This window comes from Glycine max, chromosome 4 (genome assembly GCF_000004515.6).
Source record: "Glycine max cultivar Williams 82 chromosome 4, Glycine_max_v4.0, whole genome shotgun sequence".
In the NCBI taxonomy this organism is placed as follows: domain Eukaryota; kingdom Viridiplantae; phylum Streptophyta; class Magnoliopsida; order Fabales; family Fabaceae; genus Glycine; species Glycine max.
In genome coordinates, this window is record NC_016091.4 from 5,048,092 (window position 1) to 5,065,383 (window position 17,292).

At 31.3% G+C, this 17,292-nt stretch overlaps 1 protein-coding gene across 4 annotated transcripts; it reads right to left on the minus strand.

Annotated features, from left to right (window-relative positions):
* Positions 1–7,186: 7,186 nt before the first annotated feature.
* Positions 7,187–15,344, minus strand: LOC100818050 (uncharacterized). 4 transcript variants are annotated; one of them, XR_003266710.2, is made up of 16 exons: positions 14,953–15,344; positions 13,898–14,101; positions 13,605–13,786; positions 13,155–13,281; positions 12,835–13,035; positions 12,690–12,737; positions 11,697–12,590; positions 11,460–11,567; positions 11,209–11,282; positions 10,584–10,635; positions 9,437–9,526; positions 9,320–9,363; positions 8,394–8,468; positions 7,836–8,317; positions 7,709–7,759; positions 7,187–7,583 (listed from the first exon to the last, which is right to left on the minus strand). XR_003266710.2 is itself a non-coding variant. In XM_014774491.3 (14 exons), exons 1-14 carry the CDS (start codon positions 15,052–15,054, stop codon positions 7,894–7,896), a joined length of 2,622 nt encoding a protein of 873 aa, XP_014629977.1. In that variant the 5' UTR covers positions 15,055–15,344; the 3' UTR covers positions 7,343–7,893. The 4 variants fall into 4 exon arrangements, 1 of the variants encoding a protein (XP_014629977.1); XR_003266709.2 differs by having other exon boundaries at positions 7,709–8,317; XR_001387800.3 differs by having other exon boundaries at positions 7,343–7,759.
* Positions 15,345–17,292: the final 1,948 nt, after the last annotated feature.

A 17,292-nucleotide genomic window follows, 5' to 3' on the forward strand; every position in this document is an offset into this window, starting at 1 on the left:
AAGTATTTAAATTAATTTTTATTCACCAAAACTTGCTTAAGACTTCCAAGTGAAAATAATTATAGGAGCGCATTCTCTTAAATACTTTTTACTATTGGGGTGACATTTATTAAAACACGAAATTTTTTGGTCTCATTTTATATTTAATGAGTGTTGGTCGGTCTCCCCAAGGAGATTAAAATTTCTTTATGTTTGACTAATATACTCTTTTACAATTATATGCGTAAAAAACATTGAAACAAATTATATTTACAATCGAACATTTTAAATCACATAAGTATACATCAAAATTACCTAAATTAAATATAATATAAATTATTTAATTTTCAAGATATTTTGTATACTTATTTCCACGATAAATAAGACCATTATCCCAAAAAATAATATTTAATTTATTAAAATGTGTATATATATATATGGTTTAGTAGAGATATTAAATCATTGAATTTTTACAAATGCATAATTATGTTTATGATAATTAAGTAATATTACAAGCATAAAAAATGTAATAAGATGATAAATAAAACATCATATGGAATCAAATAAACGAGGGATCAATCATACTGATTTTTTTAAAAGGGTTTCTTAAATATAATTATACAATATTTTTCATGACCATGCCCACAATAGTTGTATTCATAATAGCAACATAAATTAATAATATCTGACAAAATATTATAGAAGGCAGTATCACATATAAATATATGAATGAAACTTAAAATATAAGCCTTGACTAATATATGAACGAAACAAATTGATTTTTTAAGCAGATCATAATAATTAATAATGAAGAAATGTAGTATTAAAGCATGGGTGAAGTTTTCAAAAGACTCAAAGACAAGTGGGAATGAAAACATAACTGCGATCAGTTTACATCCGTACACCACGAGGGATCCGTTGTTGAGGAATCAAAGGCAGGTGGGGTGGAGACTCGAGAGAGTTACAACTTGCAAGCCCATGTGCATTGAGAACTTGGTTTCATATTATTCTGGGCATGGTCGATATTAAATTCTTTTTTTATAATTTATATGAATATTTTTTATATATTATTGATTATTTAGTTCAAATTTTAATTAATGTATATCAATAAATATTTAAATATATCTTTATGAAAATGCAAGATATCTATATTTCACCTAGAGAATGAAAAGTAAGACAAATGTGAACATTTTATATTTCTGAAAATCAACAGGTTTTGAAAGTATTGATTTTTTAAAATTTGGATCAGACATAGGAGTGTAATATTCACAAATTCACTTTTTCAGGAATGTGTATTTATACCTTGAAACAAACACAACTTTAAAATCATATATTATTTCAATGTCATGAACATGGTGTGATATAATTTATATATAATCTTATCCCTTAAGCACGAAATTAGGAATTTGATCTGAAGTCAGTGTATATAAAAAAATATTTAGTAAAAAAAATAATCTTTTAAATAAATCTTAATATCTCAAAAGAATAACTCACTCTCGTCACAAAGATATCCGAGTTCACCTTAAAAAAAATCCTATTTCGACATTGCTAAAAGAAAAAGTATGCTCTCTAAAAAAGAAAATAAGTATGCAATAGCATTAATTAAGAAATGAAAATAGATATAGGGGTAATAAATCAAGTACGTTTCAAAACAATTTACAAAACTCAAAATAGATGTCGGGGTAATAAATTGCGTATATTGTACGTTTCAAATTTATTCCGTGTACAGATTAAGATTGGATTTGGTTCAAATGAAAAAAAAAAAAAAAAGAGAGGAAAAGACTCCTTAATTTCATGCGTTTGGAATATTTTATTTAAAGTTAATTTTGACCTATTTTGCGAGATAAGTATTTGAGTATGTGATTGAGAAAACTTATAACAAAGTTTATATATTTGTAAGTTATATTTAAGTTATTTCATTAAATCTTTAAGATAACTCGGAAAATAATTTACAGGTTATATCAAAATATATAGTTTAACTTTATTTTCTTTTCAATCATAGAAGCAACTTATACATAATTAAGTATCTTATACGAAAAATATTTCAATAAACACTTAATTAAGTTATTTATTCCAATAAACCCTTACTTAGTTTAATTAAAGAGATGGAAAGTAAAATACATGAGTCTACATGAGTAGAGTTGGATAAGGTTTGACTAAACTCATCACTTAAAGCAATCAAAATCTTCTTTATCAAAATGTTCTTTTTAGATTAGACTGAATTTGTGTAATTTTCTTGTCAAGCTCAATTGAACTAACCCAATTAATGACAAATTGAATCAAGTTTATAGGTAAAAATTATTTATATGGAAAAGGATGAATTTCGAAAAAATTTGAATAATCTTAAATTCCTCTATCGAAAAGAGAGATAGTGATATTGATTTCTTCATACCCATATTTAAAGGCATATAATTAATATTTGTAATCGCATAAATCATAGAAAAACCTTTGTAAGATCAAACACTAATATGTCTGTTGTAAAAAGAATAATTTAATCACTGGTCATTTATTTTTTTTATAAAAAAAAAACTATTAAAATTCAAATTAGCGAGGAGACAAAAAGGGATAAACAATTAGTAAAAGGGACAAGTGATGAAGATAAAAGAGGAAAGATTAAAAAGAGATAAGGGATTAATTAAGTATATACAAGTTAACAATAAAAGGAAGGTAGTTTGAAATTGTCGAGAGAATCTTTTTGGCTACCTGTAAAGGTGGTGTGTGAAATGCACTTTCAAATGAAATAAGAGAAAAAAATATATCGTGTAAAAAAAATTATCTAAAAATAATTAGGTGGACACATATCCAATATCTCATCCTTACACACCACCAATAAAAATTTACAACTAATAAAAAAAATTCAACTCATAAAATAAAAAAACAAATAATCAAATCGCACGATTTTTTCTCTAATATTTTCATTAACCCTATCTCTCTCCTTATATATCAAAACCTCTTGAAATATGTTTCTCTATTTTTAATGATTAGTACAGTAATACTTCCTTTTCTTTTACTTAATTTTTTGTGTAATACACGTATAAAATATAAAAATATCACATGAATATTATAAGAAAAATAAAACCCAATACATATGATTATTATACCTTATAGATCTATAAATACATGTAAATTCTTCAATTTTGTATTTATCCTTTATTTTTTTTAAAAAATAAAATCTAATTCATAATCTCATAGATCAAATAATTATTTATCATATTAAGTAATATACCATTTAAAATAACTTTATAATTAACGTACATAATAAAATAGCTTATAATAGACATTTCATTCCCCCATCATAACTCATAAGCTAATTAAAAAAAAAAAGGTTAACATTTTTAACAAAGATTTTGATACAGAAACAAAAGGAAGGAGAGACGGTTACGCCCAAACGGTAGTAAGAAAATCGTGAATTCTATTTATTTGTTTTAAATGTTAGTTGTTTTATTTTATAAGTTGGATTTATTTGTTTTTTACGTATTAGTTTTGTAATTTTTTTATTGATTGTGGGTAAGGAAGAGGTGTTGGGTTTGTATCCGGTCAAGAATTTCTCTTTTTTTAATGTAACATTAGTTATACTTTTTTATTTATATCCCTTATAATATTATGATGAATAACGAAATCTATAAATAAATTAACGATAATATAAATTTAATTTTATAAAATTATTACTTTTTTTATTTCTTTATTATTTTTTTATTATGTAAAACAACCTACGATGACAACTATATTAGGATAACAGGAGGGATGATTTTTGACTTTGTAATTTAAAAATAAATTGTTATAACTATTAACTTAAAAATATTATATTAGTATAATTTATTTAACATATCTTTCAAGAAAAAGTAAATTTTGTGATTCAATATTCATCCTCTATTATTTTATTTGATTAAGTTACGGTAGGCGTTCATGAATTATTTGATAATTTTTAATTATATTCATATATTTTCTTTTTTTTTTTCAATTGGATCCTTGAATACGTATTTATTTTTTAATGGAATCATTTCGACTAACTATTTTTATGAAAAATTAAGTAGATGAACTTAATTTGTGACATTTTTTATTATTGACTTCTTGACAACTCACACTCTAAGACATTTCACTCAACATCTTTGTTGATCAAATCTTCCTTCGATCATAACCCTCCGTAAGTAGTCTTTTTTTAGACCTCCACAATTTGCTTTAGTTGCTTCCAGAATCAATGATTATCCTCACAAGTTAACATGGAACATATCAATGTATTTTGCCCTCATTCACACTTTATGGGAAACTTCTCGAAAGGTCACCCATCTCATAACTACTTCAAGGTAAGCACACTTAATCGTGGAATTCTTAAGTGATAGTCTACCGAAAAGTAGATACATCTTGTCGGTATAGACAGTATCAATTAATTTTTATAAGTCATTCTCAACTACATAGTCTCATGCTTGTACAACCTTTGGATTTCTTTCATTTCAATGTAATTCGTCTGAGGTGTTACATGTCTACTAGCTTTCGTCTGATTCGTCCTCGAATCACACTACACTAGAATAAAGGTCGACTTTGGTACCATTTGTAACATTCTTGGTTGTCGATTTCTCAGCAACTCACACTTTACGACATGTCACACGGTAACACTTCATTCAACATTCTTGTTGATTAAAACCCTACACTGATCAAAACCAATCCCCAAATCTAGTATATTCACATTTGTAGGTTTGCATTGGGTATTTTCACCTCCATAGGTTCTAAACTTAGTATTCTTAACCATGTTCTTCATCCAATATTCTCATTTTTTCTATTCACTCAACCTAAATATTCTATTGCAGGCCTTTTCAAACTCCATCTTACAACAACCTTGTTACAAACTCACATAATTAACTTAAGCAAATAACTTTTCATAATGTCAATTAGATAATAGGATCAAATTAAAAAATAAATTCAAGTTCAATGACCCAATTGAAACAAATAATTTAAAAACCTAATTAAAAATATCAAATAATCCAAAGATCCATGAAATAACTTAATCTTTATTTTAGAGTTAAAGATTCATTATTCTTACTCTTCCATGTTAAAAGCACACTCTTTTGTTGTTATCTCCATTATCGTTACTATCATAGATAACAATTACGGCAGTACAACAATAACAACAAAAGTGATAATGATACCACCACTGTTTGAGTAAATTTTTTAATAGGTTTTTTAATTTTGGTCTTCCATTTAAATTTAAGGTTTTATTTTCTTCTTTAACAAAACTTTTAAGGATTAAAATTATTCATTTTCATTCTCACCTAAATAAAAAGATCATATATATAGAGAGAAAGATTTTTCTAATGTAAACACTCATATTTTTTAGCATGAGTGTAGTGTATTAACAAGCTCTAATTGAAGAATATCTTAAAATACACAATAATGTAACTTGCTAATGTACTCATACTAAAAAATAAGGGTGTATACGTTATGAAACAGGGTTTATCAACGTATACACTCTTTTATTTTTAATTTAAGTGCGTTAACAAACTACAACATTATGTATTTTAAGATATTCTCTAGTTATAACTCGCTAGAGAGAGAATAACTTACTCCAAGAGTAATTCTTTTATAGTTACTTTTCATCTTTATTTTCATTTTCTTGAAATCTAATGATTGTAATTGATAGCTAATCTTAACCATTAGATTTCAAAAAAATTAATGATTATGATGAAGAATAATTCTTGTAAAATTATTCTAGGAGTAACTTAATTTCTCCTTGCGTGTGTGTGAATATAACAGAGAGGGGGGGGAGGGGAATCTACTTCACTCATTCATTTTTTTGAAATTTAATGCTTAAGACAAATTATTTATTATAATTATTAGATCTTAAAAAATGAATGATGAAGATAAATAATAAAAAAACTTACTATTGAAATTAGTGGATTCTTTTATATATATTCTGACAAAGTGCCGTCTTTCTGATGCATGAATTAATCTCTTTCAAAAGAGAATATGCAGCTAGAAAAGAAAAAGTGGAGTTTGCAAATCAATTCAAAAAGTATAAAATTCTGAGTGGTGATCAGTGATAATGAATATATGTGCCTTTAGCAAGAGGACAAAAGCAAAGTCACTTTTGCATGACCCATACATTCAATTGGGTTTTGGCCTCTTGTATAATAGGTACACGACATGTAATTTCACTTTGCAGTAAGGTTTGACCAAAAAAAAGAGAAGAAAAGACTAATAAAAAATAATCATCAATAAGATGGAGAGAAAATAAACCTGCTACAATATATTATAAAAATCAACGATCAAAGGCAGCTAAAAGGTTTGGAGTTCTAACTAAACTATGAAAAGGCAAAACCACCACCAGCTATGGTCTGTAACAAGAAAGGGATTATTTGATCGTAGTCTGTGGGGGTGCAATTTTAAAATCGACGATCCACAGCAGGAAGGACAAAATTTTCTTATAAGGATTTTTTGAAAGATCAAAACCGTTGTTGATTAAAAATTAAAACTGAAGTTTCATGTCTCGTGCCACAGCAAATTTAATTTCATGAAACTGATTTTTGATATGTAGAACTTAACAAAAGTAAGATGAAATTGTTGAAGACATTTGTTTCCAAAATCACCGGTCTTTACTGATTATATATATACTGTTTTTGTGTTTGCACAAAGATATTTCCCAATTAATAGGAGACTAATTTTACCAAAATCTTATCCATTTGCACTCATCTACGAATATGATGAAAATTAAAAAGGTCACGCTTTCCTCCATGTGCTAATGAAATATGGACTGTTATTTCCTACACCTTCAAGTTGCTTCCTGCACCTCTTTTTCCTTTCCAGAATGACCAACCCATAATGTAAAATTACATTCCAAATTGATTAGAGATTTTGACTTTCAGAATAGCCAAGCCAGAAGGCAAGAGAACATTCAGGAACAGTACAAGGAGCAACTTGGAGGTGCAGGAAGCAACAGCCCGAAATATGTTCCAGTGTCAGGCCCACCATAAGAATTGCAATTCATATCAGGAGCATATAGACAATAAAAATAGAAGTGTATCTTAAATAAATAGTTCGGATTTATTAACAAAAAAAAAAGCTTAAAACATTCACCCTAACCTCGCAAAAAAATTAACATAAATGTGAAAAACGCTAAAGGCGAAGGCATTTCCCTTATTTTGCATACTTTCTTTTTGGGTGCCTGGTGGAGGTGGGGGTGGAATCAAGGTCAAAAAACAAATGTCAAAAAGAATGGAACAAAGTTTGCGCACTTCACTAGGAAAACAAATGGATCAATGTAAATTATGGAATACGTTAACTCACTAAAGATTCTCAGGAAGTAATATTGCGTTGATATCTATGTACTAGCTAATATTGAACGCTCAAACATGCAAATCGAAACCAAACAAACCGTACAAAGATTGCCTTCCACTTAGTGGCCCCCCAACTGGCCAACTTCAATAGCTTCCACTACATCAATTGTGCTGTACGTATTTCTCAACAAAACAACAACCACATCTAAAGCACTAAGCAATCCAAAAACGTTAATTCGGTAGATAGTAAGTAGTCATTAGTCAACCTGTCAGCATCAGGGAGTGCCAATGCATTCGTTAAATGAAGATTGCCAGCCAAATATTTTCAGGCGTTGCCTTCAAATAACATTCATCTAGTTTAGAAACAATGAAAAGTAACTAGAGATATTAACCCATACTACAACTAAACTAGCCTAACTAACAATTGGAGAAAATAATGCCAGCAACAACGAGATAATTACCACAAATGATGAACAGCTGCCTGATACACGGCCTAAATTCATTTGATCACTCTGGCGAAAGGAAGAAAAAATTAAATGCTGTAAGCACAAGACAGGTAAGGAATAAACAGCGAGAATAAGTACCCACTTCCTTGTGACTTTGATGAACACGAAGTCTTGTCCTTGGCATCTTCTACCTCCCCTGCTCAAACATCTGAGTTCTCATTCTCAGAATATTTTCTCTTCGATGAACCAGATTTCACCTTGCTCTTACCATTAACATCAGTCTTTCCACCACTTTTGAGATGTTTTACTTTTGAAAGGGCAGTCTTCAGGGTTTCTTGCTTGGATTTTCCACTTTTTGGAGTTTCATGCTTAGACTTGGCAGGGGGTTTTGGCGTGCCAGTGTCATCATCCTTTGATTCAATTGAAGTATCAGTGATTTTGGATTTATTACTGAATTTTTTAGCAGCAACAGTAGATTTACTACTACCACCCTTGGATTTTCTACTAACTTCACCCTCAGGTTTGCTAATAGTCTTGGAATCTTTGGATTTGTTGCCATCTTTGGACTTCTGGCTAGACTTCGTGGATGCACCCTTTGATCTATTGGATGTTGCTGCTCCGCTGCTACAAATTGAAGTAAAAATTTAGATATCAAACAAGACGTAGTAGCACTGAAATGGATTAATTGATATTCACAAACCTTCTGGAAGAAGCATCCATCTTTCCTTGCTTGGTTGACTCACCAGCACTTCTTTTCCCTTTCTTCTTTGGTGGCCTGAATAGGATCAGAGAACGATGCCAATGTAAATAAAGACCAAATAAAGAAACAGCTGGAAAGCACACCATGTAAGCCACAGCATCAAAGAGAATCACAAAATACAGCAATAAACAAGACATGTCCATTTGAATCCTTCAAAACAAAGGGAAAACATTAAGCAATCTACTAACACATTCGTAATTGATAAAGATCAAACCAATGCAGTACATAGCCCAATTTCTTTGAGGTTTACAAATAGGCATGTCCTACAATTTGGCACTTTTCCATCTATATATATCAGTTAACTGGGCACATCAGTGTCAAAAAAGTTTCCAATAAATTAAAGCATATGAACAGTTTTTTTAAAAATAATTCTTCAAGCAATCAACACAATTTATTAAGTTCAACTGAAAGTTTGCAACCCTTACATGCTCTGGATTTCCAGCAGCTTCAATAATTAAAGGCCACAGATATATTGGAACATCAAATATACAACAAATACATTGGACCAACCAGAGAGGGGGGAATTTCAGAACTATGCTATAGGACAAATCATATCAAAAGCTCCAGGTTAAGTACACGGGCAAATCATCAGTCACAAAATACACATTTGCAAAACGAGTAGGTTCAGGTTTTGGGGTCATATATATCATGGTAGCTTTCTTTCAAACAACGTATCCAAGACATCACTAACAAGCACAAACAACAGCACCAATACACCAACTAAGCCAAGAACAGATACACAATTTCTGCCAAAGGGCAGCATCACAATATATGCATACCCCATAAAAACATGCATGAAAAATATCAGATAATACAGCCAAAAGATGTATCGCCAAAAAATGACATTATCAATATGCAGCACATACATATCAGTGGAAGCATCAAGACTTGCACGATCACTTCGTTCTTCCTGTCCACAGAAATAATTGCCATTAATTTAGACACAGAAAATTTGGTGTAAAAAGTACAAGGCATAGACCAACCTCATCTGCATCTGAGTCATCAGCTTCAATGACCTTCCATTTCTCCTTCACAAGATTTAATGTTTCTTCATCACCATCATCATACAAGACCTAAAAAATAGAGAACAGGTGTCAGAAGATAAAACAGGGTGCATTTGAATAAATTTTGAAAAAAGGGCTTTAATGAAATAGCTTTTTTTTCCACATGCAACTCTTTCAAGCTCATGAGAAAAGCACTAAAATGACTCTTTTTCATTGTTTGTGATTTACTTTTATTTTCAAGGAAAACCTTTCCAATTACCACCTCTGTTACTATATATAAAATTCTTTTAAGAAATTTGCTTGTCCCTTTACATAAGACCCTCTTCAAGTTGTTTATTGGATTAATTTTTTTTTTTTACCAAAATACTCTTAATTTTTTTGGGGTCAGCCCGGAATACTCTTAATTACTTCAATATTTTTGTAGTCAATAAATAAATACTATAAATTAATAAGATAAATTCATTCTCTCTCTTTGAGAATTGAAGATAACCAGCACACATTAATTAATTAGGTGGAAAGAATGAATTAGTTAAAAGTTCTTATATAAATGATTGACAAATTTTTTTTTTTGATCAACAAAATAATGTATTATATATATAAGATTAAACAGTACCAGAGGTACTGATACAAAAGAGGGATTTACAGTCCTTATATCTAGACACCAGCACTGAATGGTATTCTAGGTACTAGGAGAACATCTAGTTGTTCTATTTGTATCACCCATGATTGACAAATTTAATGCTACTAAACTACATTAACTAAATTTCTTAAATCCCTTGAATTAGTTAAAAGTTCTTATATATAGGGATAGAAGTAGAATGTCAAGTGTTTGATTTTTTTTCAATTTAAAAATTCATTTTTCTACCTTTTCCTTAAAAAAAAGGCACAAACAAATGGCCCATAACAGCAATACTGGCATTTTTTTTCGGCAATTTAAATCAATGCTAAATGTATCACCCCCCACCCCACCCCCCAAAAAAAATAAATCAAAATGCCTGAGATATTATGGCATCTAGACATTCTGACAAACAGTTAAAGATGCTTAAATGGGCAGAGCAAAAAGAATACAAAGCTTTTTCTCAGTGATAGGAAGGGTAACTTAATAACTAATAAACTATCAAATCACCTTGTGCTTCTTTTTGGCAGAATCAAAAGAATCAATAACACCTTTGTAAAACCTGTAACAGATTATGTGTCAGTGAAAATATATAGTAAATACTTCTATTACATCAAAATGAACAGGCAAACTGATCAAGAATAGAATGTGCATGATGATATACCCTAGTTTAGATCAAACATATTCTCTCCAGCTATTTCACATCAAAGCTTTCCCACACTAAATTTTACATAAAGTACCTATTACAATTTATAAAAAGTAATTTTTTAATTATTATAAAGCACAGTTTAACATAAAAAGTGTTGAAATAAATTAAGAAAAAAACATATAAGCCAATAAGGGAAATCTTGAACTCAACCATCAAGACCACGATAACTTCAGCAGAAAGGTTTACCCAACGATACATGTAGTAATTGTAACTGTAATACACATAATGCAAATATCACGAACACAACCTTAGTCCACATTAAGAGGTCTAAAACACATGTTTCAATTCACAGACAACCACATATTCAAAAACTATATATTACAATTTAAAAGTAAATGCCAAACAGCACAAAGCACTTCCTGGCCCCTTGTTAACCAAAATTTCCAGTGATGGCATGCAAAAACTGAAGACATGCTAAGTACTTACTCACGATCATCAGGCCACCAAACTTTGACCCGTAAACCTACAAGGTTTTGACCATATTCCTTCGCATTAGACTCCTGATACAGCAAGCAGCAAGATAATTAGTGATCAGCACGAGAAGACACTGAAAATTTTGGAATTAGAATGACACATCTAAATAAAGGATTTTTAATAAAGGAAAAGTTACCTAGCGTATATATCTTGGGAAGTTTCAATATTATAATTTAAAAATTCAGAGCAAACAGGATACATACATTTTCTTTTCCTGAACTGTGTTTCCTTTTCACATTTGTCTTGGGAGTCTCCTCAGAATTTTCATTTTTAGTTGACTTTGTACCAGACCGCAGGGAAGAAACCATTTCCTAAATAATTAGCAATGATTCCTTTAATGCTTTACTTCTAAAAATAACAAAGCAGCATAAAATCGTGTAGCAAAAATGTTGATAATCAGTAGCAAAGAAGCAAGCACTGTACAAAGCACAAAAAGATACCTTGTCCACATCCAGAGCAGATGACTTTGCTACATCTGTTTCAGAGTTAGCTTTGCCCTGCCTAACCTTTTTCTTCTCCTCCATCTGCCTTGAAGAGGGTCCACCACTACCCTTTTTGTTTTCATCTAATTTCTTTGCTGAATGCTTTTTAGCATCTGCACCATTTGTTGCCCCACTTCCTTTTGTCACTGAATCCACCACATTGGTTTTTTTCACATCAGACTTCTGACCAAGTGCCTTTTTCACTGACCACCTGACAGGTTTGGCTTCTGAATCACTAGCAGCTCCAGACACCTTTGAAACACCCTCAGCATCCCTATCTTTCTTTTTTGTTCGCCCAAGTTTCTTTGAATGATTTTCATCATAGAAGCTATCACTTGGTGGAGAAGCAACAACTTCAGATTCATCATTGCATGCCTTTGGTGATGAAATCTTAGCATCAACTTCTTTGTCATTCTCTGGAGGTCCTGCTTCTTCAACAGAATGGTCCTCATGAGAGGAACTAGGAACTTTCTTCCTGTTGCTTTCATAGTCAATCAATTTCTTAGTTTCCTTCTCGTTAGCAGCAACATGACTCTTGGAAGGTTTAGCTGATTTAGTTGAAGAGCTTGATTTCTTTCGTCGTCTCTTGATAGCTTGTTCTGGCTTTTGTTTACTAGTGTCAAATTTTTCAGTGTCCAAATCATTATGCACCTCATGACCAGATATATTCAAACCTTCAGAGTGATTAGAACAATCAGCATCCTCTTGTTTTTTAATGGACTTGGAATCACCTAAAACATTATCTTCTCCAATACATGCAACACCATTCCTCATGACCGACTTTGGAGATATGTTCACATCAGTATTTTCTGGTAAAGAGGGTGTAACTTCACTTGAATCCTTTTTAACCACCTGATCAAACCACAATCAACATGTTCCAGTGTTCAATCCTGGAAGATCAAAATCTAGAACCACAGAATTGAAAAAACAGGTGCATTAATGGGGACATACATGTGTTGACTCCTCTGGTGATTGTTTTGCTGACCCACTCTTGTCTTCCTGAAAGAAGTCAAAATGACAAAAAGAAAAGTTCATGAATTTTCTCATCATAAAATGTTTCAAACATGAATTGACAGAAAACCAACAGAAAACTGACCACATGCTCACTAGTAACACATATATCATTTTTCTCCAAGTCATTAGATGTATCTTCTTGGCATATTGAAGCAAGTACTGTACTATAATCATCCACAGAGATACCCAAGGATTTCACTGCTTGAACCAAGTAGGGTTTAAGCTTGGTTGCACAACTATCAAGGACTCTCTCCCCCAATTTCTGGGCTATCGGAAAAACTTCCTAGATCACAATAATTATCAACATCAAAACAATGATAAAATTTGGACAACAAAAACAAGGTTCAAGTTTAAAATCGCAATCTACTAGAAACAATGAAATTGTAACTGTCAAACTGCAACCTCATTGTCTTTCTTAATGCTGGCCAGGAGTGGAGACAGCAGGTCTAAGGATATATCTTCACTTTCTTCTAGAACAAGGGTCATAATTGTTTCCATGGATGAAAACACATTTTCTGGATGATGTTCACTGAAATTTTCAAATGGAGCTAGTTAGAACCATGCCCCCCCGCATTAAGCATTTCCAACTGTCTAAAAAAATACCTTGGTATATATGTAACAACCATGTTGCACAGGTAAAAGTACGATTATTGGGTTCAATACGATACACAAATACAACAATATTAGTACATGTTTAAAAGGTATTAAGCACGAAAAAATAAAAACACATTTAACATAGTTCACACAGACAATGTACTAAAAGATCAAAGTCATCAAATCATGTTTGAGGAAGAATTATAGACGACAAAGTATTTGAAGCCATGATGATGCTAAACTTTACTATAGTCTTACCTTATAGCTTTAAAGAAATGCTGAAACATCTCCAAAATCAGGGCATCACATTCAAGGTCCAGCATTACCACACATGATCTGACTTTTGCAACAGTTTCAAGAATTGAGGTCCTCTTTGCATATGATTGGCTTAACTTATCATGTAGATTTTCAAACGAAGATACTATTAATTGAAAGACCTCCTGCAAGAAAATATCATCAGTAAAATTCAATTGATTTACTGATGTCTTTCATAGAGTGTAGGATAATAGTCAAGTCCATTCATATACTGTAGTAGAAAAAATCATGAACACCTTCATTTGATCATCATCGTAAGGAGCTTCAGGTGCAGTGATTCTTGTTATTTCACTGATGCAAGAGGCTACTGCAACTTTGACATCATCATCTGAGTGCCTTAAAAGTTTGTCTGCAATCAATGCTTTCAATGATGGAGAGAGTGCATTTTGCATGGAGTCGATAGGTGACTGCTCAACCCTTGATAGGCAACTCTCAACTTGCTGCAGTGTAAAGGAGAAAATAATATGTACAATCACAAAATTGTGTTTAATACTTTGACGAACCATTTAGCTAGGAGTTAGGAGAGAGGAACTTTTCAGCTGACACCCCTAGCTCCACATAAAATCCCTAAACCCATCATTGATAGCTTCCATCCCCATCATCACAGAACCAAACCAAAATAAAGCCGAGATATTCAACAGCAAATTAACAAAAAGATGGTGGGTGAGTCTTGCTGGATTTAGTCTAGAGGCAGCAGATTGTGGGGTACTTTGGTAATGTGGGTGGGGGTGGGGAGAACAAACATTACTACGGTGTGAAACCCCTCTGCCAACACCACTGAAACCAAGCCCAACATCCCTCAGACAGAGCATCACTGTTAGCACTTGGCACCACTCCAAACCCTAGCTTACTACACTCACCAGCAAACCAACAATTGATAAAAACTAAAGAAATAGGACCTAATTCAACTTTCTTCACTTACATCGTCTATTTCATACATCCCTAACCAAACAATTCCAGCATATTAGTAATATTACCAATCACCAATCAGAACCCCATAACTTTGAGGCGTGCAACAATTATATGATTATATTATCTTAGGATGTCTATTTAAACTTAACACATACGCTATAACACTTTATCCCATCACAAACAAGTACACGTCTTTTTTTCTACCAAAATCACAGAATAACGTTGCAGGAAGACACTTTCAGGAGCAAGTTTACCATTTCTAGGCTCCACTCCACTGATTAATTGATAAATCACAGATTAAAGGAATGGAAAACAGCAACCCCAAAAAATCAGATATTTGAAGGGAAGAAAAAAAAAAGGGGGGGAAAGGCGTTATTACGTCTAGGAGTGGGAGGAGCTCCTCCGCTGAGGAGGGAGGATCTAGGAGCTTGTTACCGGCTTCGAGAAGCTGCTCTTCCAATTCTTTATCAGTAGACCCCATTTCTGCGTCTCTTCCTCCTCTTGATCTGCTTCACTCCATTGATGCCCTGAAAACGCTCCAATCCAACGCTATTCGGGAGATTAGGGTTTTTTGCTTCCTTTCTTTCTTTTCCTGCGATGAATGAAAAACAGAGAGACAGAGTGACAGAGAGAAAACTAAGAAGGAGAAATGAAGGTTGGTTTTTGAGAGGAAAAAAAATGTCTCATAAATCTGATAATATTCTCCTATAAATCTATCTATCTATATTACTTTCTTATTCACGCGAAATCATTTTTACAGTCAAAAAATATATTTTTATTCGTTTTGACAATCCATTGTGATATGATGTTGTTATAATTTATGAAGTGTTATTGTAGTAAATAATATTTAAATATGATGTTTGTTTATATTTAAAATTTAACGTTTATATATAAATGTTTTAAATATCAAAATATAGTAAAATTAGATCATCGCTTTACATCAAAATGAATAGAAGAATTAAATTATTAAAAAAATAGATTAAGTTATAAAATATATTTTTTAAAATTATCAAAGTTATATCATTATTATATTAAAAAACACGAAGAGATTGACAATGTACCATAAATAAATAAAGTGATTATATTTATTACTTTATAGAAAATTATATGTCTTCTTGGCTCAGTATGTCAAAGCATACATGTCTTAATGGAACTTCTACAACGGCTTTTACATCCATGGTTAGAGGGATTTTTTTTTTGTAAAATTGTAAATTTGGTCTCTCAGTTTGTCTTTAATTTCATATTTGGTCCCCCAATAAATTATTTCACAAATTTTGTCCTTCTATTTTCTAAAATCATGTAATGTTAGTTCCTCATACCACAATTTAATGTTGACTGTTAGCAAATGATGTTAACGGTTGTCACGTTCTTATTGTATGACATGTGTCATGTGTGTCATGTTCTGATTGGATGTCAACTCCATAAAAGATGAAATGCATTGTTATTTTTATTAACTAATCAGAACATGACACACATGAGACGTGACAGTCTTCATCCAATAAGAACGTGACACGTAATAGTTAACATCACTTGCTAACGATCAACGTTTAATTGTGACCTAAGGGATCAACATTACATGATTTTAGAAAATATGAGGACAAAATTTATGAATTAATTTACTGGGGGACCAAATTCGAAATTAGAGATAAAATGGGAGACCAAAAATGTAATTTTATCATTTTTCTTTTCTTTTTGTGCTATTGTGTTGAAAAATTTGCTTTGTCTTGCTGCATAATCCTCAAAATACATTTGCCTTGTGTTTGGATGAAGGATTTAAAAATTTCTAGAAAATTCAAATACACGACATTTTAATTGCCTTAATTTAAATTCTTTTCATTTTGTAAACATTTTTTGTTTGGATGAAGCAATTTAATTTCTTGTATTTTAATTTCCTTGTTTTGATAAAGTAATTCAATTTCAATTAAATTCAAATTTTTATTTTTAAATAAAATGCAATACATATAAAATAAATAAATACTAACTAAAGTGCAATACATATAATCATTGGCAATTGATCACCAACAATTTTATTTTATCTACAACTTTAATTAGAAGCCAGTGGGCAATTACAATGAAAAACTAAAACTAAAACAAAAGAGAGAGAGGGTACTACTAGTTTTGAGATACTGCTATTAGAGTGTCTAACCGTATGAGACTATGCATGAGTTTCTCCACATTTGTATAAGAGTAATTTAGATTAATTGACATTCATGATGAGACACTTTTGATTTTGGAACTAATGTCTTATTGCCTTATTGATCCAATGATTTCACTCTTAAAATAGAGTTTTCTGCAGCAAAAAAAAATAGCCAAAACATGGTTTCTTCTGTCAGTACAAAACTTTTGAAAAGACCAGGCCTTACTGAATCAAAGTAATGTAAGTTAAATATAAAACAAGGAATATATAATGTAAATTTAAATGCAGTCCCAGGTATGAGGGCATGCCCAAGTTACCCAAGAAAAACCAGGATAGTATAATTGCTCACACATGTGATTATCCCATTCTTCTTCTGTCTATTCCTAATTTTCTGTGTTATTAAAGATATAAAAACCTTCCTAGAGATTGAAAGAGAGGTTTTATGCTTTTTAGCAGCCGTCATATGACTCCTTGGCCTAGTGAAGGACTTGGATATGTGAAGTCATACTGAGTTGGGTTTTGCTATATTAAAACTAACAGGGTAGACTAAGAATGGGCAAAAACCTCATTCATAGAATTTAT

What these genes read in the sequence shown, in the direction of transcription:
- LOC100818050 (XM_014774491.3), bottom strand. Translation starts at nt 15,054, where the DNA reads ATGGGGTCTACTGATAAAGAATTGGAAGAGCAGCTTCTCGAAGCCGGT. An exon ending in CTTGATGCTTCCACTGATAT is followed by an intron (nt 8,469 to 9,319) that starts GTATGTGCTGCA and finishes GATCCTATTCAG; the next exon opens with GCCACCAAAGAAGAAAGGGA. An exon ending in ATGGATGCTTCTTCCAGAAG is followed by an intron (nt 8,315 to 8,393) that starts GTTTGTGAATAT and finishes AATTTGTAGCAG; the next exon opens with CGGAGCAGCAACATCCAATA.